The sequence below is a fragment of the Drosophila navojoa genome, chromosome 3, assembly GCF_054131105.1.
Source record: "Drosophila navojoa isolate 15081-1374.11 chromosome 3, UAZ_NAV_1.0, whole genome shotgun sequence".
Classification (NCBI taxonomy): Eukaryota; Metazoa; Arthropoda; class Insecta; order Diptera; family Drosophilidae; genus Drosophila; species Drosophila navojoa.
Genome location: NC_142891.1, coordinates 12,678,514 through 12,700,194, shown reverse-complemented (window position 1 = coordinate 12,700,194; position 21,681 = coordinate 12,678,514). Strand labels below are relative to the sequence as shown.

Genomic DNA, 21,681 nt, shown 5'->3' with positions numbered 1-21,681 from the left:
GCATATAAAAAAGCGTTGCTAAACACTAAAAAACCACATGAGTGAGTTTTGAAATATATCGATAACATAATTCAATTTTTCGGCTGCGCTGCCAACCCACTGCAATCAGTCAACTAAAAATTCGGTGCCTTTGAAATTACAAAGGTGTTAAAGCGCAGTTGCCGCTGGTGCGCTCATCTGTTTACCTCTGGAAAGCAAAATTAAATACACACAGCAGCTGCCATTTTTGTTAGCCAGTTTATACAATAATTTATAATTGTTTTCTGTAGTAGTACATTATGTAAATTTTGTATTTCAAATAATTTCTTTAAAACTATGCTCAATAAACTGATGAAGCTTTTGCTAATGTGCTGTTGATAAGCACAGACTCTCGCTTGCAATTGTAGCATGTTTTTGTTTTCAGCTCTGTGCCGTGGGGTGTTCATATGTGTGGGTGGATGACTGTGATATCACTTGGCTGATTGAACAGCTGCTGTGATTATTTTTAGCCTGTCTGTAATCTATTTAAACATAAAATTGTGTACATATATTTTTTATATTGTTTTTTTTTTTTTTTTTTTTTAATATATTTTATCAATAGTTCTAGAAAAGGCTAAAACAATGTTGCTGCTGTTGTTGTTGATGCTGCTGCACACACAAAAAAATCGAAAGATGTTGTCCTCGTGTTGTTGTTGTGGTTGTTTTCTATCCCAGTTTTAGCTTTTATATAGTTTCGACTTGCGGTTGTTGTTTGTTGCTTGTTGACGACGCAGTGTTTAAATATCTGATGTTACAGCTGTTCTACTTCTGTTGGTTTGGTTGGTTGGTATAGGAATTGAGGATTTGAGCAAAGCGCCAGCCAGCTGATGTTGATGCTGATAGGATTTGATTGTTGGATGTTGTTGTTTCTCTTGTTGTCGCCTTGCCGATGCAGCTGTTGTTGTTGCTCCTGCTGTTTGTATTCTTGTTTAAATAAATATTTAATTTTAATTCTCAAGTTCTTATTATTTTTGTTTTTCGTTTTTAATATATTTTGCGCACTTTTCTCGCAACTCCTTGCTGTAGAAGAGCTCACTCACTTTTTCTTGTTTTATTTTGTATTAATTTTCTTAATTTTTTTTTTGCTCAACAAAATATTTAAATCAAATCGGCAATATTAGCAGGCATTTCCTCAATAGTAGTGTGATAGAATTGTTCAATATCCTTCAGGATTCGTCGATCATCATCAGTAATGAAGTTGATCGCAACACCCTTACGACCGAAACGACCACCGCGACCGATTCTGAAATTGAACAGGAATTTATAGATTTAGATAGGTGATCATCGATTAATATATTTAATTTACCTATGAATATAGTTCTCGCGATTCGAGGGCAGATCGTAGTTGATGACCAACGATACCTGCTGCACATCAATACCACGCGCCAATAAATCAGTGGTAATCAGAACACGGGAAGAGCCCGAACGGAATTGTTTCATGATAACCTCACGATCGCGTTGCTCCATGTCACCATGCATGGCCGACACGGTAAAGTTGTGGCTAGTCATTTCCTGGGTGAGCTGATCGACCTGATGGGTATAACAAAAAAGTATTAGCTGGGGCAATGGGTCAGGGATCAGGTTTGCTTACCTTGCGACGGGTATTACAGAAGATAACCGACTGGGTAATGGACAGCGTATCGTACAGATCGCACAATGTGCCCAACTTCCAGTTCTCCTGCTTAACGTTCACGTAGAACTGCTTGATACCCTCAAGGGTCAGCTCCTCCTTCTTCACAAGAATGCTAACTGGCTCACGCATAAAGCAACGGCTCACTTCGAGCACATCGGGTGGCATGGTGGCTGACAGCAAGATCACTTGCACATCTGGTGGCAGCATCTTGAACACATCCTGGATTTGATCCTTGAAGCCGCGCGACAACATCTCATCGGCCTCATCCAGCACGAACAACTTGATGAACTGCGTGCGCAATACCTTGCGATTGATCATGTCATAGACACGACCGGGTGTGCCAACCACCACATGGCAGCCGGATTCCAAAATGCGAGCATCCTCGCGCACATTGGTGCCGCCAATGCAGGCATGCGAATGCACCTTCATGTACTCTCCAAGTGCCATGACCACACGCTGAATTTGGGTGGCCAACTCGCGAGTGGGTGCCAAGATCAAAGCCTGGCATTCGCGAATGGACGTGTCGATTTGCTGAAGAATGGCAATCGAGAAGGTGGCAGTCTTGCCAGTACCTACAAGCGATAGCGAACAAAAAAACCATTTTTAATAATTAGTAGAGAATACAAATCACAGAAACTAGTAAAGATAAAAATTTATAATATTATAGAGTCTATAATATACAATTGTCTAAATGGCATCATTGTATAATCGTTCGCTAAACAGAATGTTGAGCTCTCAATAATGCCTGATTAACACAAGATCGTTCATAAGTTACATAACCCTGCGGACGATAGACTAAAGGAATATTTGTCTGTATAATGTATTGTAAAACAATCATTTCCAAGTAAAATAAAAATAGCAGCTAAAGACTAATTTATTATACGATAATCCATTCCATTGCATTCTTAGGCTATGAAAACAAGAACTGACTAATTTATGCCTTCAAGTATTTGAATCCAATCTTTTATAATTATAATACATAATTTAGTGCATATAAAACAAGCTTTAAATAGACATTAAATTTGCTATGATTAATACATTTCATAATATATTACATAATTAAGTGCAACTTTTGTTCATACTTTCTCATTTTCTCGATAGACATAAACAAAAACAGATATTTATCCCTACTTTACTTTTTAAGGTTCATACAATGAGACTGGGGAAGTTAAAAAATCGTTAGCCACAATTTCTGAGCTCAAGATTTTTTTTATTGTTTTCTTTGGTTTTGAGTTGATTTGCAAATATGAAATCTTTTTAAAATAAGAATTCAGAACAAAAACAAGAATATAAAATCGTCAGCTAAGTAAATAAATCCGTTTAAAAAGCTTTCTATGCAAAACTCTGACTTGATCTATGTAGAAGATACTCGAAAATTAATTGCGTTTTTGGCTAACATATGCTTGCATACATGTACATACAAATACATACACATATACAAATGTATTATTATTTTTTTTTTTTTTGTGCTGAGTATGAGCAACGCCGTTCTAGAGCACATAAAAACGCGGCAAAGACGATCGCAAAAGTGGCGCGCAAGCGCTCAGTATGAGAGACTGGGAGAGCATAAGAGTAGGGAAAGTGCATATGTATTAGTGAGAGTTTCAAACGAGAGAGCGAGCACAAGCTGCTGGTGCAGTAGACAGCTGAGTCACCGTTATCGTCATCATACGCTGCGCCCTCATAACAGAAAATACAAAATTTCTACACTTTCACATTGAAGCAAAAATTTGTTTTCATTTTTTTGTTGTATAAATGAGTTACTCACCCGATTGGGCCTGGGCAATGACATCGCGACCCTTCACGCAAGGAATGATAGCGCGCTGTTGAATGGCCGATGGCTTCTCGAAACCATAGCCGTAGATGCCGCGCAGCAGCTCCTCGCGCAAGTTCATGTCATCGAAATTATCGTAGACTTCATGCCAGGTCGACTCGATGACGCCCTCAGGGTCCATACCAGCGGGACCATCTTGAGGTATTTCACTTCGATCATCCCTATGGAAAGACAAACGAAAAAAAAAAAATGAGAAAAGAACAAAGAGAAACGAAAACGCACAAAACGATGTCAGTAATGCACTAAAATTAAAAATGTTCTTTTTTCGGTTTTTTTTTTTTTTTTTTTTTTTGGTTATGGCGAATCTGCGCTTGGCAACCAAGGTAGCAAAAACGGCGACAAAGACAGGTCGGTGGTGACAGCGGCGTTTAGCCAGCAGGCAAAGCAGGCGAGCTGGCCCAGCAGCAGCGGCAACGTTGGCGGCGGCAGTATAACACTTACATTATCAACAATAAAAAATTGACTAGTTAAATTTGTATACTGAATTTCGACGGCTTTAGCACCGTTCAGTTAAACAATTTCTGTATTAGTTGTGTCAAAAAATTTGTAACGAAAATTTTTTTCTACAGAGTGCACACAAACGTGTTTTGTTGTGCGTGCTGCTCTGCGGTATTTTCACGATTGCGAGCGAATGCCAGTGTGAGTTTTAACGACCGCTAGGCGGCCTTTTGAGCAGCGTCTGTCGAGTGTGTGTGTGTGCGAAAGAGTACACTAGATGTGTCAATGTCAGTGGTTGCTCAGTTCGTGTATGTGTGTGTGCGTCAGAGCAGTAGGAAGCTATAAACTCTTAACTGCAGTGTTGCATGTGCGTAGTACTTGGAAAATAGTAGCATAAAGTAAGCAAAAAAAAAAGGTATTAGTGAAGCAGGCAAGAAAATAGTAAGCCAACAGGCAATTTTAAGGCGTGCGTTTCAACCACTTGCAAGAGCGAATGAACGCGTAGAGGGTGAGGTTGAGAAGCGTAGAGAGTAAATCGGCACAACCACCAAGATTCTGTGAATTCCCCGCATTTCACAATTAGGCGTGTGTAGATATAAATATGAATAAGTAGTTGGCGATAGCAGCGTTGGCATTGAATCGCTATAGGTAGTCATTGTCCATTTTACTGTCCAGTCAGTGCTTATGAGCCAAAGTATGTGTCAGGCTGTGTGTGTGTCTGTGATAAAGAGAGAGCGAGCGAACCGTAATTTATTGCAATGATTTCATTTTGCGGCGATCCAGACGAACTTATTTTATGCATAGCAATAAACTCATTTGACCTCGCATGGGATTCAGTGGATGCTGAATTATCTTTGTTATTTATTAAGCCTGTGTCATTCCAAAAGAAAATATATATAAGTATATATCTTTGACCCAACGCACACCATCAACAACCACTGAATTCTCTCTTGTTCATATTCTCGCTCTCTCTCTCTCTCTCTCTTCGTCAATGCCAGTCACTCGTGCCGCAACGTCCGCCGTCGTCGTGTAAAAATTCTTTTTGATTTGTGTTTCACATTTTGGGTTAAATTTTCGAATGCAATTTTTAGTACTATTGCTCACTTAAACTGGCTTAATTTTGTCAGCAAAATTTTGCAAACTGCCTTGTTAAATTGTATTTCACTTCTTATGAATTAAATCGTTAAATAATACTAACATTTTCTGATTATTTTTTGGCACTTTTTATACACGTGCTGCTGATTGTTAAAACCAAGCAAAAGAGGCTCCATCTTGCAAAACTTTTAGTGATGTAAGGAAAGCATACCCGTTATCGATATATCAAGCTTCAACTATCGAATTATTCCAGACGATTTTACGCAGACTACAAGGGGGGTGCTCATTTTAACAATCTTGTAATTACTTTTGTAAATAAATACATATATGAAATACTTGAAAAGATTAATTATAAAACTATCAATAGCAGCTATCGATATACAAACATCATGTCATTGGTGCTGATTTTCGCTGAAACCGATTTCAATTAAATTAACACAATTCAATGTCTCCTCCCGACTGAATTAATATATTAATAGTTTATTAATTATAGTTTTCAATATTTCGAAAACATTTTTACTTATATGTATATCGATCCTACTCCTATCGAACTATAGTATTTTTCCATTTGTTTATTTGGTATTTATAAATATATAGTTTGAAAAAAAAAAAAAAAACAACTTTGAAGTGAATAACATAAACTAACACTGCTGTAATGTGAGTAGAGATTCATAAGCAATCAACTTATTTTACAAAGTAATCCTAAGTCGTTTTTTAATAATACTTTTATATGTATCGAATATAAATTCGCCGTGTTGTACAAAAGCGATAAGAAAATATCGATTTTCATATACTATCGATGTTTCTGGTTGCCTACAGTCAGTATAATTTCATCGCCGCATCGCACAGCGTGTGAAAAGTGTGAGTTAGCTTTGGATTTAAAAAAATTAAGCGTATTAATTACAAATTGTTAGATGTGTGCATATTTTAACCCATGTTTGTGTGTCCAGCAGTCATAGTAACAACAACAATGTAAGCAGCAAGGCGTAGTTCAAATTAAATGTCAAGTTACAAATGAAAGGCCGACTCACTCACACTCATACACTCTCACATATGCGTGTATTCGCCGACGGCGTTGGCTGTGCGCATATGTATATACCCACGTATATTAGTGTATGTACATATATAAAGTGTGCAAAAAAGAAATGAAAAAGTTAAGCAGCCGGTCGGTATCTTGCTGCCATTGCAAGTATTAAGTCTTTATGGTCAAAAATTGGTGGCTGGCCTTGCGATTTTGTTTTTTTTTTCGATGAGCTCTTTGTTGAGTTGACTTTACAGAAGATATAGATAAATGTAAAAGTTCGTATATATGCAAAGAAATCTACATTTTAAATTTTATAAATCTATTTTTAATTTATGATTGTCCATCGTCGTCGGCTACTCGACCGGCCAAAAAAACACTCAAGCTGCGCCAGAAAAGGCCGATTCATAACACACACATATATATCCACACGCCACACACACAGATGCATATATATCTATACATATATATATATGTATATGTATATACTCTCTTAGAAACAGGCAAGAAGACTTGAGACTGTTGAGTCATCGCCTGCTCTCACTCACTCATTTGCATTGCGCGACCGGCGATTTATAACGGCCATATATGCCATTTCACTCGCACACAAACTCCAGCGCACAGTTTTTGGCATTGCACTCACCGAGTGAAGAATCGGTGGGTGAGTGCCGAGTGTTAAGCGTCGGCGGCGGCGGCAGCTGTGACTCACGCGCGCTCTGAGTGTTTTTTTCTTCTCAATTTTCCATGCTTGGAGCCACTAAACAACATTTTGCATTCAATCGTTTTTGTCATTCTGTGCAAGTCGGACGTGTTGGGGCTGCCGTTGCTGCTGCTACGTACGTTTTACCCTCTGTTCAGAGTGTGCTTGTGTGTGTGTGTGCTATCTCTCGTTGGATGTGCTAGTGTGTGTGCGCTTTTTTGAAGAAACAGCAAATTAAAAAATATATATATAAAATAAAAAGAAAGAAAAAGAAGTATGCACTGCTTTTCGAGTCTCCCATTAAAAGTCGACTGATGCGACGCACAAACCAAAAAAAAAAAAAAAATCGCAAAATTTCACATTTTCATCCAAAGGAGTAAAGTTTAAAATCGCAAAATTATCGTTAATTTCATCTTATATCTATCTCTATTTCTACCCTCTCTCATTACAGTTTAAATAAGTTTTCTTAAATTACGTAGAAATTCGACGATTTTCTCGCTCTCGCTTAACTAAATTTCTTAGTGGCGTGAATAGTGTGTAACAACAACAGCAACAAAAAATTGAAACAAGCAACGCGTGTGTGTAAAATACAACAAATACTTAATACCCTATATTTAATAGTTTTTAACAACCACAACAACAAATACAACAAACTACAATCATGAGCTGGCAAGATTATGTCGATAACCAACTTTTGGCCTCGCAGTGCGTTAACAAGGCGTGCATTGCCGGACACGATGGCAACATTTGGGCGCAGTCTAATGGCTTTGAGGTGAGTATTGTTAACCGTTAATACCATTCAGTTCACAAATCTTGCCCAGAACACAATTTTATCTGAGAAGTCGGCTTTTCGACACTGAATCTTTTCTTTACCAAGTTCAAGGGTGTGACCAACAGAACCAGTGTATCCTCACTCACTCACACACACACACACACACTTACACAGCAACAGCTCCCACTCAAACAAAGAGAGCTACAATAGTGTTAGGCAAAACTGAATATCCCAGGCGGACTGTTTCTTGAATTGGTCACATATACGTACATATGCAGAGTAGCAGCAGCAGCACCCACTCACACAAAGAGAGTTCAATAGTGTTAGGCAAATGTATATAACCCAGGAGGACTTTTCCTTTAACTGTTCCAGATGAATTAATGAATTTCAGCAGCGTACAAACATTACAAATTTCTTATATTCTTGACATTAAATTAACAAACTCTATCAATTTCAGAAATTCCAAAAACATTCAAAATTTATTATAATATTGGCATACTTGGAAATTAAAAAGTTCCTCAAACGTCAAAATTTGTTTTAATTTTTAAGACTTCAAATTTAAGTATGTAAAGGTCATCAAAAAAAAAGAAAGAAAATATTAACACAAAATCAACAGCATACCAGATTAATTTTTACAGGCAATACAAATTATTTTAAAGTATTATTTCAATAATTTTTTTTATCTAGTGCTCTATTAGTTTTAGTATATATTTTGAATTCTTTGTTTCCTTCTGGATTTTCAGTACTTTTCACTGGCCGTCCGCCATTTATACTTTTATTTCGTTTAATAAAGCAACTCCCACCCTCTATGGGTGTGCACCCCCTGAATGCGCTCTCTCTTTACAATCGCTCTATCTTTCTCTCTCCTCTCTTCAGCTGTCACCAATACAGCCGATTGCGCAGCTCTCCACTGCTCAGCTTCAGCCTCTCAACCGTCTGTCTCAGTCACCCACATACACAAACGTAAAACTAAAAAAAAAAAAAACCCAAGTGACTGTAAAACTGTTGTGCAGTAGCCATCAAACTGGCTGATAAGAAACTAGCCGAGATGCTGTCAGAAAAGTTAATTATTTATAGCGCAATTAGGCACATCTGGACAGATTGCTTTTGGGCTGGGTTGCTGTGCATTATCAGAAGCAAAAATTTCGATTAATTTGTGAGTCATCTGAAATGAAATGTGCTCAGGTGGATTAGTCACTCAATTGAGCGCTGAGCCAAAGATGATTCGTCATTTGCATTTGATGAAAGGTGCTTGCTTGCACTAAACTGAGCGCGCTGTCTTTGTTTGCGAATATAAATGCATATACATATGTATATTAATAGGGATGTGTGTGTGTGTGTGTGTGTGAGTAATTTTTCATAGCGGGTTGGCTGCCGGCACCCAGCTCGAGTATTTGCGCACTTTTCAACACTGATGTGATACCGCTGCGCTGTTTATTTCCCCTGCGCGCACTCTTTTTCCCACTGAGCTCAGATGAAGTATAAATAGAGAGAGGCTCGGAGAGCGAGAGAGTGAAATAGAGAGAGAGACATTGCCCTTTTACGCGGCTCACCGCTCGACGCATATCATAAAATAACTAACCGGCCTTATTTGCTCTTATCAACATACACACACACACACTCACACACATGCATATAAAGCACTTCACTCAATAGATTGATATGCACATGTGTGTGTTTATTATCTTTGTTTCCTCTGCAGGCAAAAAAAAACATTTTTTATCACTAAAATAATGAAAAAAAAAAAGAAACTAAACGCGTAAGTTTCGACTTGATTGGAACTGAAACGAAAGAAGAAATGTATCTCGAAAAAAAGTCAGCGGCTACAGTGCCGCGTCATCAGCGTCTACAACATATTTTATATGCGAGCCACGTTTTCGCATTTACTTTATATGTGTATGACTATAATGTGTGTGTGTGTGTGTGAGAGTGAGTGAGTTTGTGCAACTTCCTGCTGACTCCTCATACTTTTGTCCTTTGTTTGTGCGTCTGTTGCGCCCCCCATTCATGCTTTTTTTTTTTTTTTTTTAATTTTCTGTTCCATTCTTCTCCGTCTTCGCCCAGGGGTGGGGTCGTGGGACACTCCCCTGCTTGTGCTTTGTTTGTAATATATCTTTTTTTTACTTATCGAATAATATCGAAAATTCTATCATTGATTTAAATACATAATTTATGTTCAAAATTTACATATAGTAAAAATATTGAAATAACTGCACGGTACTCAAAATTTGCTGCTATTGCTTGAATGAAATAATTGTTAAAAAAAAAAACAGTAAATACAATTTCTCAAGCCTTGGGTAAAAGTGATACTTTTTTCTTTATAAATATTTTAGTTGCCATCATCATCATCATCGTCATCGTCATCGTCAACAGCAGCAACAACCTTCGTTTTTGGCCATTTGTTGTGTTTGTAATTCTCCACACGGTTTTCGCGTACATCCATGAATCTCACTTTCATTTTGTGGTTTGGCCTCCGTTCGATGTTATGTATTTGACGTTTATTTTTTGTCGTCTTTGTTGGTGTTTTACTTGCTTTGTTATTTATTTAATTTGTGGCTTATTGCTTTCGCAGTTACTTACTATGCTCGCCTAGCTGAGTTACCTATATTTTGAACTGAATTAGTGTGGTTTGTTATATATTTGATCGTGATTCATCGTAAATTTTGTTAGTAATTTATTTGAGTTAGTATTAGCTGATGTTTGGCATTGCCAGATTGTTTTTTGTTTGTTTGTTTTATATGTATGAGTTTGGGTGCTTGCTTGTGTTTGTGAGCGATTTCGAGCCAAAAGTTCTTGACTCTTATCAATAACGTCTCTTTATGTATTATACTTTGGATTTCAATTTCGTGAAATATATATGTACACACAAATGGAGTGTGCCATAAAAACCCGCTGCTTTATAAGTATAAAATACATATGTATATGAATATATGTAACTAGTTTATTTTTTGTTTCATTGCACTTTAAAAAAAATGTATTTATTTCCTTTTCTGTTGTGGCTAAACAGCAGAAAAAATCATTCGCTGTAATTGTTGTATTTGTGGTCATTGCCTTGTCTATTTGCGTGAATTTTTAAAATTAATTGAGTGGTTTTGATTAATTTATTGAACATTTTTGGCATACCTAAAGCTTTGTTTGCGAAACCGGCTTTTTGAACTGAGCTGCCTCTCTTTCACTCTTTTTCTCTAATTCACTCCAGCATACACTCGCACACATACGAATACGCTCAAACGTTTACGCTCACATTGGAAACTTCTGGAAAGCTTTTTTGTTTTTTGGCAAAATTCTCTCTTTTGGTCTCTCTCATTCTCTCCTCGAGTGTCATTAACATATTGGCTGCATGTGCCGCAACAACAACTTAAATGACTAATTTGTTAATAATATCGTATCTACTGAAATCTATTTATTTTATTCGCGAACTTTCGTGGCGCTTGGTAACGCGAAGAGCGGGAGCGGACGAGAGAGAGGGCATATTGCAAACGATTTTGTCCTGCAAATAATGTTAATACAAATTTTGCGTGGGGCAAAGTGGCAACTCTGCCCTGTGGAGAAGTGTTGGCAAACTAGTTTCTGCTTATTACAACTACAAAATCAAGGCAAATGGTCAGTCCTTCCTTACTTGTTGTTGTTGTCGTCGGTGGTGTTGCTGTTGTTGCAGCAACAGCGGCGTGTTTCGCATTTTGTTAATGAGCTGGTATACGTCGTGGTCGCCGTCGTCATCTTCTTCATTTCATGGGTGGTGAATGTAGGCAGTGGTGGGTTTTTTCTTTCTCGCTCCCTCCTAGTAGGCTTTAGCCTGTTTGAGTGGGCTGTTGCTGATTATAAAATGAATGTGTTTTAAGCTGACTCACTTACTCACTCTCTGTGATACTGTGTTTCTTTGTAAGGACGCAAAAACGAAGGATGCATAAATTTATAATATTTATGGCACGTGTGCGTGCCGCATGCCTCTTGAAATTGCATACATATGTATATCTATATTATTTTTTGCTTATACTTGTACTTAAAAATTCCAATTTAATTTTGTGTCATTGTTTTTATTTTTGTACAGGTCACAAAGGAGGAGCTGGCCAAATTGATAAGCGGCTTTGATCAACAAGACCTGCTTACCAGCAACGGTGTGACATTAGCCGGCCAACGGTACATTTACCTCTCAGGCACAGATCGCGTGGTACGCGCAAAACTGGGCAGAAGCGGTGTGCACTGCATGAAGACGACACAAGGTGAGTGAAAAATGAACAATAAAAAACTAAATCAGAGTTGCCAACTGTCTGGAAAGGTTTGTTGATATGTTTGCCGTTGAGTATGTATGGTACTTTATTTTAGGGAAATTATTTGGCTAGTATATTTGTTTGCTGTTAAGTATATGCAGTATTTTTTAATTATTACATATTATTTATTTATTTATTTTTTTAATATGAATGGATAAATTGGCTGATATTTTTCTGACTTCAGTAATAGACTTCCTGTTGAGAGCATGAGATACTTTTTGTAGGTTTTTATAAGTCGAAAAATATATCAGAAACGATAACATGAACTGTTATTGTTATCAGTTTTGTTTTATTTTTACGTTATTTATTTTTTGCAATACTTTCTTTGTATGAATGATGTATAGAGGTGGAAAGCATTTAATCTCAAGATAAGTGTTTAGACTTTGCGACTTTAAGAGTAGCCTAAAGCTCTAAGAATGTTGATAAGCATTTAACATTTACGTTGTTGGATATTTATATTTCATATGCATCTGAATAATGAGCAAAGTGCGAGTGCAAGTGAAAAACAAATAACACCCAGAGCAGAGCAGCAGAGCGGCAACAGAGTCGACGATTTACATGTGTGGAAAATGTGCAGTTAATGTGCTTCCATAGTGTGCCACGTAACAACAACAATGAACGTAACGAGCTGTAAATTATAGGCAATCATTACGTGCCGCTGCAGTTTGTTGCTCCATTTTTCCGGTCAACTGGTGGCACCTCCTGTTATATACACACACACATTGATATTCATACTCACAAGCTGTCGAATAGCTGGCAAAGTCAAATGCGGCAGCCTTTCGGTTTTTAGTGCAGCTTTAAATAATTTCGTGTGTTCTTATTTAAAAGAAATGTTTTTTGATCAATTTTCATTTTTGATCACTACTATTTGTTTTTAATATATATATTTTTTATTTTGTGCTTTACACCTTGTGCCTAAAATAAAGAAATATATTATATATTGGTCGTGAAAAAACTCTAGAAAAAAGATGTCTAATAATATGTGATCATGTGTGTGTGCCTGTGTGTGTGTGTGAGTGCCATGAAACTAAATTTGTTTTGCAGCTTGTTTGCCGACGTCGTCTTCCATATTTGTCTAGTTTGATATATGTGTTAATGTGTATCTGTGTGTATGCGTGCACATATACATCTATTTTTTTTTTGCGGCAACTGTTGCGCGGCGTCACTGCCCGCTGCCCGCTGCAGCAGCCGCCACAAAGCTCAAGGTTATTGCCATAATCCATTTCAAGTGCAAATGTTGCACAGAATAAGCCGCAAAAGCAGCAGCAAAAGCGAGCGAGTAGCATATAAATGGAAATAGGCAAACGAAAAAAGGCATAAAATGGAAATAGGCAAAAAAAAAAAATAAAAAATAGGCATAAAATGGCAAACTGGTCGCTGCTCTCTCCTTCGTTTTCTGCCTGTCTCGCTTGTGTTGACCTAGCGGGCAGCTATTGTAGTATGTGTGTTGATGTGCGTATGTGCTAGCGCCTGGATTAGGCTCTTTGGCCACTTGCGTTGACTTTATTTGGCATTAAATTTGAGCTCTTCGAGGCTGGGCTTTGTTGCTTAGCACTTGAACAGCTGATAGCACACAGTTTAATATCGATTAAATTACCAGGTACTGCATTTACCGCAAATTACACGCTGCTCAAGTGGCCATCGCATTAGCCGTGTCTCTCTGTGTACGTGTGTGTTTTATATCAATTGCGCGTATAACAGCACGCTTAAACTGTAATACAACTTGATATGTCTGTTTAATATAACAGCAAGTAGTTGTAGTACGCTTGAAATAATTCAAGGCATGCGGCGCAAAATTTGTGTAATTAAATATGAAATGAAATGTAATATTAGCATGCTATTTGCTATCAGACAAACAAGGCAGGCACATTAACAGCATTTTTATCGCGCAATCATCAGTTATCGATTGCCATTATTGTGCGTCCCCTGCTCCTGCCCTTTTGCTGTGTGGGTGTTGCCAGCCTGTTGGATAAGGAGGGCGCTACAAGTGCGCACATGTGTGCGTGTGAGTGACTATCAGTGTGTGCCTGTCTGTCTATACTTGTATATGTTTATCTCGCTTGCTCTCTTCTTCGTCCGCGACATGACACTTAACTTTTGGTTTATTGACCCCAGTTGGAAATTTGGTTAGCTTTGATTTGATTTGCTTGGAGCGTCAATCAATTGGGTTAACAACAATTTGCTGCACAATTGATTAATGTAGTAAGCCGGGTAGGCCAGACTGGCAGACGGCCAGACAGCAGCCACAAGCATCCACTTGACTTCGACTTGAGGCGCGATTCGTTTACATTTCATCAGTATTTCAATGTTTGTTGCCGTCTGTTTGGCAGCCTGGTAGAATTGTCATTCAATATTGTGTTGTGGCCGGTCTGTCCGGTTTTCACCTGGTCCCCAGTCTTTCTCTCCCTCGCTCCTCTCTCTGTTCGCTCTCCACGCTCTTTTATTGAGCGTTTTATTCATAATTTTCTTGTTGCCGATGTTGTGTTAAATACAGTTAGTTCTTGTTTCTCTATTGCTGCTTGATGCCGTTTGCTTTCTCTATTTCATTCGTTTCTCTGTGTGCTGTATTGTCAACCGGATAAGCAGCTGAAGATGTTAGTGAGTGTATGCGTATGTATGTCTCTCTCTCTGTGTGTATGTGTGTGTGAGTAATTATGTAGCCATGTTGAAATAGCTAAAGAGATTTCTACTAATGATTAGATTGGATGTGTTGAGTATAGAATGTTCATTGGTATCTTTGGCCAGCAGGGTTAATAACGCTTTGTGCTGTCTATAGTATTGTTGGGGCTTAGTTGCCAGGTCTTCCATATATATATACACATAATATCTATATCTAATATACAATTCTGTTTTTTTTTTTGCTCTTCGTCTCTTGCAGCCGTCATTGTTTCCATCTACGAGGATCCTGTGCAGCCCCAGCAGGCCGCTTCTGTGGTGGAGAAACTTGGAGATTATCTGATTACTTGCGGGTACTAGAAAATAACTGAATACAAACAAAAAATATAAAAGCAACAAGAATTCAACACCATCAACACACACCAGCAACAACAACAACAACAAATTCGCTAAGAAAAACCGTAAAATGAACTAAATAACTAAAACAAGAAAAAAGTAATTATTAATATTTAAATTTATGAGAAATGCCAAGAAAATATATATTTTTTGAGGTAATTGTGGTCAAACAGATCTGAAACTGAAAATAACAATTTAAGAACAATGTCAAAGAGTGTTTATCACCATCCACAGCATCAACATCTTAATTGCCCAAAAAAATACCTACAACAAAATTATAAATTTCTACATTATTATATTTAAACATTTTTTGGTTCATACGATAAAAATAATAATAATAAAAAACAAAAAAAATTACAAAAACCAAACAAAATCTTAAACTCAACATAAGCTAAAAGAAAAACGTATTGGAAAGCATTTTGTAAGCAACACATCAATAACAAGAAGAAGAACTAGAGGATGAAGAAGAAGAAGCAACAAACGCAAAGCAACGCAGGCAAATTTTTGAATACTTTTTTGTACAGCAGTTTAGTACACAAATATATATACACCGATCTAAAAAACATACACAGAGACTAATTGAGAGTGAGTGAGAAAGAGATAGAAATAGCAGGAGGTGGTGAGGGGAGGGTATTGAGAAACCGAAAAGAACACGGAAAAGAGAAAGAAAGATAAGTCAAGTCAGTCAAGCAGCAGTGAACACACACACACACAGGTAAATGCCAACCAATATAAATGATATATAAGTATATATATATATGTATATTTATATATGTAAACTATTTGGAGAACTATGAAGCTCTATTTTTATGTGGCAGGGAAGATACATACACATGAAAAAAACAAAAACGAATATAAACAGCCGCGCAGTGAGCTAGGCAATTTTTTATACCAGAGAACTTTCAGAATATTTGTGTAATATTTGAAAATGCAAATAAACAAAAGTGAGAAGTAAACTAAAACAAGAAAAGAATATACACATTCTTTTAGCCATATTTGAAATCTATGCTCATCTTTGGGGTGTTTTAGTAAAGGAGTGAATGAATAGCAGAAGAGAAAAAGGAAGACGAGGTCGAAGCAGATTCCAATCGAACACCAACAACACGCACACATTTAACCGTTTTCCAAACCGTCTCATCTAGCCATACATATATAGATACATACATACATACAATGCATACATACAAACATACCTATATATTTGGTCACTTGCGCCATTTGCTCTCTCTCTCTTTCTGTATGCGCTTTTCATGTTTGTAATTTTGCAATATTCATTAAAAAGTAAAAAAAACGCTAAGACATCATACACATTTATCGATAAACGATGAACGGCAAATGACGCGCAATTCGAACGCTGTGCAACACTGTCCGCCTACTGTCGCCAGCCTTTGATTTGAATGCCCGCGCTCTACAGGATCTTTGCTGAGTAGACAACAAGAAGAAGAATGACAAGAATTTGGCAATTCACTTTTGTCATTCACTAACACACATATACACACACATTTACATGCATGCAAGTAATAACGAAAAGTAAATCAAATCAAATATGCGAAAAAAGAAAACGTAAAGAAATCATAAATTTACAAATTACTTAAATCATACATAAATAAATGGCTTTTTATGTTAGTTAAACAAATGTCCCAACATTTTCCAACATTTCTTTTTCTCCATAAAGCGTCAAAATTCATCAAAAATTAAAAAGAAACCCATGAATGCATAAATATTAAATATATAATATGAAATTAAAGAAAAAAAAGGAAATGAAAAACCATATATAATACGATACTTTAATACTATTGAAATAAAAAACAGGGCATGGCAAAAATCCTGCTCATAAAAATGATAATTATGTGTGTTTTTTCTTTTAATGTTAAGAAATAACGGGCCATTGACTTGGTTGTTGGGGGTTTCGTGCCGCAGATTGCGAATCAATAGTTCAACGAACTTTCCGCTATCAGTGGAAAGAAATTTGTAAGCTACTATATAAGCATTGAGAAACGGTTCTCTTTGTGTTCCTTTTCTGATTTGCTGTTAAATTTATCAACTTATTTTTAAGCTCAATGTCTGACGTAATTGCGCAATTATTTTGCAAAAATAATATGCAAATATGTATGTATATGTGGGAATGTTTTCGCACATATTGAAATATATTTATATTTTCTCTTTTTTATGTCCATTTTCTTACAGCAGCTGCTTTGCGCCTCAGCAATTGACATTTTCAGCATATTTCTTTCATTTTCTTTTTATACTCATTCACGAATTGAAATGAGTATATTGATTTTGTGCACAGCCCTACTTGACTTATAAAGCATACCCTAGATTTGAGAGGCAAGATTTTATGTGGCAAATCGGAAAATGCATTTTCCCATATACATATACAATAGATCTGACAGTGTTTGGGCCGGTAATGAGTAAGCTGCCGTCGGTAATGCCCGTTTGCAATATTCTTACTTTTTTTGTCTTCTTGGCCCACAACATTGACCCAAATTAGAAATTCTTGTATACACCAGCGCGAATATCTTCGCACATCTTTGCTTTTTATGCCACTTTCGCTTTTGGATGAATTTCTTTTTTCTTTCAGTGAAAATCAAGTTTTTTTTTTTTTTTTTATCGATTGCACAATTAATCAAGACATATCATTAGCTATTTTGAGAGTGTGACTGGGTCGAACTTTTTATTATTTTTAATTTTTCTTACCCATAGCAATTTGTGACTCGTGCTTAACGTTTTGTCTTTGGTTTTATAGCACTAACGGCAGCTGGAAATCAACACACACATTAATTCACTTAATAAAATATGCTAATTTTTCGATTATTTAAATGCGCCTCAATGAAAACTAAAACTGACTCGGCCTTGCATCTTTCTCTAGTTTTGATTTATTTCGAATTGGTATTTGAAATTCAATCAGAAAGACAAGCATATAATTTTTTGCAGTGTTTTCTCCACACTCTTAGCTAACTGTAAACTTGAATTTCTAGTATATCAAATTTAAACAACAAAAGAAATTAGTCAAATTTAGTTTAGTAAATATTTACCAAGCAGAGCTGTTTTATGCATTTTTAATTATATAATTTGCCTTGCAAATGCAATAAAATATGCATATATGTTTAATATTGATTTTTTCCTTTTCTTAAATATTTTGGTTTTTCTTTAAATAAAATTAAAAATTTTAATTGAAAAATTGTAATTCTGCAACTATAAATTAATAAATTTCGTGAATATTATAATCTAATTTTCTAAAATCTACTACTAAGTTAAAGTTATACTACTTTTCTCTATGAATAGTAATATTATAATAAAATGGTATATCTTACATACATATATACATACAAACAAAAACAAACCGCCTGAATAGACCGATGCAAGACCTTTATCTATATTATAATAGGTCGATTTGTCTCATGTGAAAAATATACCCTCTCTGGTTAAAATATTCTTTCTAAAAATTAGAGGAAATACCACTTCCTATTCTAGATCGCCAATGCACGTCAAAGAAAATCCTGAAACTTCTATAGTTCTGAAGCCTAAATGCCTGTAAAAATTTTCACTGGGCGCTCCAAGCAAATCCACTAAAAAAATACAATGAATTTCAGATATTTTTTGTTACCAAAGTTGGGAAGATTTTCTCCTACACAAATAGATCTAGTTTTTGGATACACTTAACTGTTATTGTACAGCGAACGTCTCTTATACACCCTGTCGCTCCATTCCCTGCTCTAGGATCTTTATTAAAAGATTCACTTACTGCATACACACACATTAGTACATACGTAGAGCTGATCAAGTGTTAAAAAAGTCTTCACTTCACTTAAGAATTTAGAATACACATACATTTAGATGATATGACAAATTGCCGCTTAGAAACCGGTTTGCCCCTCCCAGACGCGCAACTGTTCCACGGATAGCCAAAAGAGGACCGACCAGGGCCCCAGCCGTAGCCAGCAGGGTATTAGACCCTTGTACAGATTCATGACACCCTCCTCTCTGATCAATTTCAAAATGCAGTCAAGCGAATTCTTGTAGTAGAGGCCCTTGCCCTTGTCATCGGTGGGCTGGTTCATCATGCGCGACTTAATAACATCAGCCGGATTGCTGAGCACACTGGCCACCAGTCCGGCGACCATCGATGACGCCAGCCGCAAGGCTATGCCCTCACGCATACCTAAGTGTTTCTTTAGATTGCGCTTGCACAGATCATAGGCGCCCACGTCTCCGGCCGTCATGAGGCAGGCGCGCATGCAGCTGGGACCGACGCCACGCCACATGCCAACAATACCGGATTTTCTGTAGACGGTTCGCAGCACATTCGGGAAGCTGGTGCTGCGCGGCGCCAGCCCCAGTAGTTTCCGCCTGCCCTCCATTTGCATGCGCACCTTGGCTATGTCGAAGGGATTGGCCAAGGCTTGGGCTATACAGCCGGCGGTGCAACCGCACATAAACGCATGATGTACCCGAATGGACTCTTGGTGTTCGCTATCAACATAGATGTAGGGTCGCCGGAATATATCGTAGAGCATGACGCGCATCGAATTGAAGATGAAATTCCGCAGCACCATTGCCGAGAAACCGGCATATAGAGCCTTGGGACCCTCTTCGACCGCAATGCCATACAATGTCCGGAGCATTTTGCGCGGCTTGCCGCCGGTCTTCTTCTGCTCCTCGCCGAACATCTGCATCCGGGTCTTGCCCACGTCCAGCGAATACATACATCCCTCCGCAAAGTTGGCGCCAATGAATGTGTTGATATACAGCATCAGTAGATTTTTGAAATTGATCTCCTCCTGGGAGTTGGCTATGCTCCTGGCGAATTGCTTCTTCTGCAACGGCTTCATGTGCCAATAGTCATTCTCATCCCTATTCATTATTATGTCAATTTGGATTTACTAGCTTTATTCCAATCGAACGGATACGATAAAAATAATTTTGACAATAGTTACTAAGAATGAACACATATACATATGTTTTGTTGTGTGATAATATGGACAGTATACTAATTTTGGATCTAATCTAATAGGCCTCATCGCCACGCCATCTACGTATTTGCTCAAAGGTTGTCCAGAATATCAGGGTCCACGGACCGATGCGCAGCCAGTAGGGAAAGAAACCTTTGTACATTGCAAAGGCGCCTTCCTTCTGTACCAGCTTTTTGAAACAGTCGATCGTGCCACTGTAGTGGACGCCTTTGCCACTCGGTGCGACCGGCTGATTCATGATCCGTGATTTGACCACATCCATCGGTGTGCTGAGAACGGCGCAAGCGAATCCAGCTATCATCGCACCCATAAATTGAATCCGGCGATCGTCAGGCATATCTAAAAGGACCATCATCTTACGTTTGCTTAGATCGTAGACACTAATGTCGCCTGCAAACGAAACGATCGATTAGGCATATGCATCAAATACTCTAGGTAAAATTTAATAATTCCCTCACAGAGAACAGAGAATATCTTTACTGGTTGTAGGCTAATTTTTACTCAGATTAAAATTCAGGGAAGCCTCTTTTCTATGCATTTCTTAAGCAAAGAAATCCATTAGAAGAAAAATGGATATCTTAAATCAACTAACGGGAATACCTCTAATATTCGTAAATTACAGTAAATACTTTCTTTAAATGCAAGATTTTTCGAATCAATATAGACAAGGCATACCCCTACTATTGCTGCAACCACTTACCTAGCGTTACGAGTGATGCACGTAACGCATTTGGGACGGTACCCTTCCAGAGGCCTCTTATGCCGCCCGTAGTATAGAAGTAGCGTAGGGCCTGAACAACATTTTTTACACGTGGCTCTTGGCCTAACGAACGGCGACTGCTCTCCATCTGCATCTGCACCTTGACTAGATCGGCGGGCGAGGAAATGAAGTTGGCTAGGCCGCCGGAAAACATGCCGGCAAAAGCGCTGCGGAAGAAAGTCAACTTCGGCTTCCCGTCGCGATCTTTGATGATCAACGCGTCGCGCAGCGTATCATAGAAGTACATCTTCATGCCCGTGAACATGGAGTGACGAAAGAACATGGCCGATAAACCGCCATACAAGTGAAATAGTCCCTCGTTACGGATTATGTTGAAGGCAGTGCGAAAAGTTCCAGTCCGTTTCATAGTCGCGTACGCCTTGTTTGCTTGTTCGCCCTGGATGTGCATGCGGGTCTTCATCAGATCCAGGGGAAAGCAAACTAGTTCGGGAATCCATGCTGATACCACGGAAGTCAAATAGAGCTCCACAAAAGGAGTTCTCTCATTGGTCGACAGATACGATAAGCGATAATCCGACTTGGCCTCCTTCTTATTGGATACGCACTCCTTTGGCAATATTGATCGCGGCTTGTCGTTCATGATTGTAAAGAGGTGTAAAAAAAGTACTAAAACTCTAAGAAGTATTACTAGAATTTCGTTATATTTATGTATGTTGTGTATCAAAAATTTTGATAAAGTCTCAAGGATAAGAAAGTATTTCATAAAAAATCAGACAACTATAGAAAAACAATTTTATTTTTGTTTTATAAAACATTGGTTTCCATGATGACTATTTTTAGTCTATATTGTTAATTGTCAAATTGCAAGGCGCAAAAATTTACATTTTGATTTCACTTAATTACTGTGCCCCATTTCGCTGGTTCATATCTATAAAATGACCCAAGAAAATAAGCGAGAAAACAGTTAAAACAGTTTTAATTGGGAGTATGCACTAGCGAATACCCTGCAATGAGCATAGGCAGCCTTCTCCAAAAATTAAATTTGTCTTATCTATTAGGCAGAGGATTTTTGTTTGTTTAAAATGAATTTCTTGTTTCTATACATAAACAAAGGTTTATTTATGCTGTGGTCTATTTAGCAAATCAACTGGCAACAAAATGCGGAGGGAGTTATGCAATGAGTGGATGAAATG

The 21,681-nt window shown here is 37.6% G+C and overlaps 4 protein-coding genes across 5 annotated transcripts; 1 reads left to right on the top strand and 3 right to left on the bottom strand.

Annotated features, from left to right (window-relative positions):
- Positions 1-223: 223 nt before the first annotated feature.
- eIF4A (eukaryotic translation initiation factor 4A) lies at positions 224-5,280 on the bottom strand. Of its 2 annotated transcripts, none has more exons than XM_030384226.2 (5): positions 5,122-5,280; positions 3,420-3,646; positions 1,610-2,223; positions 1,325-1,548; positions 224-1,261 (listed from the first exon to the last, which is right to left on the bottom strand). In XM_030384226.2, coding segments are annotated over exons 1-5 (1,212 nt in total). In that variant the 5' UTR covers positions 5,124-5,280; the 3' UTR covers positions 224-1,116. The 2 variants fall into 2 exon arrangements, with proteins under 2 accessions (XP_030240086.1, XP_030240087.1); XM_030384227.2 differs by lacking the exon at positions 5,122-5,280 and adding an exon at positions 3,927-4,114.
- A 1,551-nt stretch (positions 5,281-6,831) lies between these two features.
- Positions 6,832-16,356, top strand: chic (profilin chickadee). Its single transcript, XM_030384239.2, has 3 exons — positions 6,832-7,511; positions 11,563-11,734; positions 14,661-16,356. The coding sequence occupies exons 1-3, from the start codon at positions 7,401-7,403 to the stop codon at positions 14,756-14,758; spliced, it is 381 nt and encodes a 126-aa protein (XP_030240099.1). The 5' UTR covers positions 6,832-7,400; the 3' UTR covers positions 14,759-16,356.
- Positions 16,357-18,574: 2,218 nt separating this feature from the next.
- On the bottom strand, positions 18,575-19,656 carry Ucp4C (Uncoupling protein 4C). Its single transcript, XM_030384228.2, has one exon. The coding sequence runs from the start codon at positions 19,654-19,656 to the stop codon at positions 18,652-18,654; it is 1,005 nt and encodes a 334-aa protein (XP_030240088.1). The 3' UTR covers positions 18,575-18,651.
- An 11-nt stretch (positions 19,657-19,667) lies between these two features.
- On the bottom strand, positions 19,668-21,288 carry Ucp4B (Uncoupling protein 4B). Its single transcript, XM_018111332.3, has 2 exons — positions 20,468-21,288; positions 19,668-20,157 (listed from the first exon to the last, which is right to left on the bottom strand). The coding sequence occupies exons 1-2, from the start codon at positions 21,249-21,251 to the stop codon at positions 19,802-19,804; spliced, it is 1,140 nt and encodes a 379-aa protein (XP_017966821.3). The 5' UTR covers positions 21,252-21,288; the 3' UTR covers positions 19,668-19,801.
- Between the last annotated feature and the right edge of the window lie 393 nt (positions 21,289-21,681).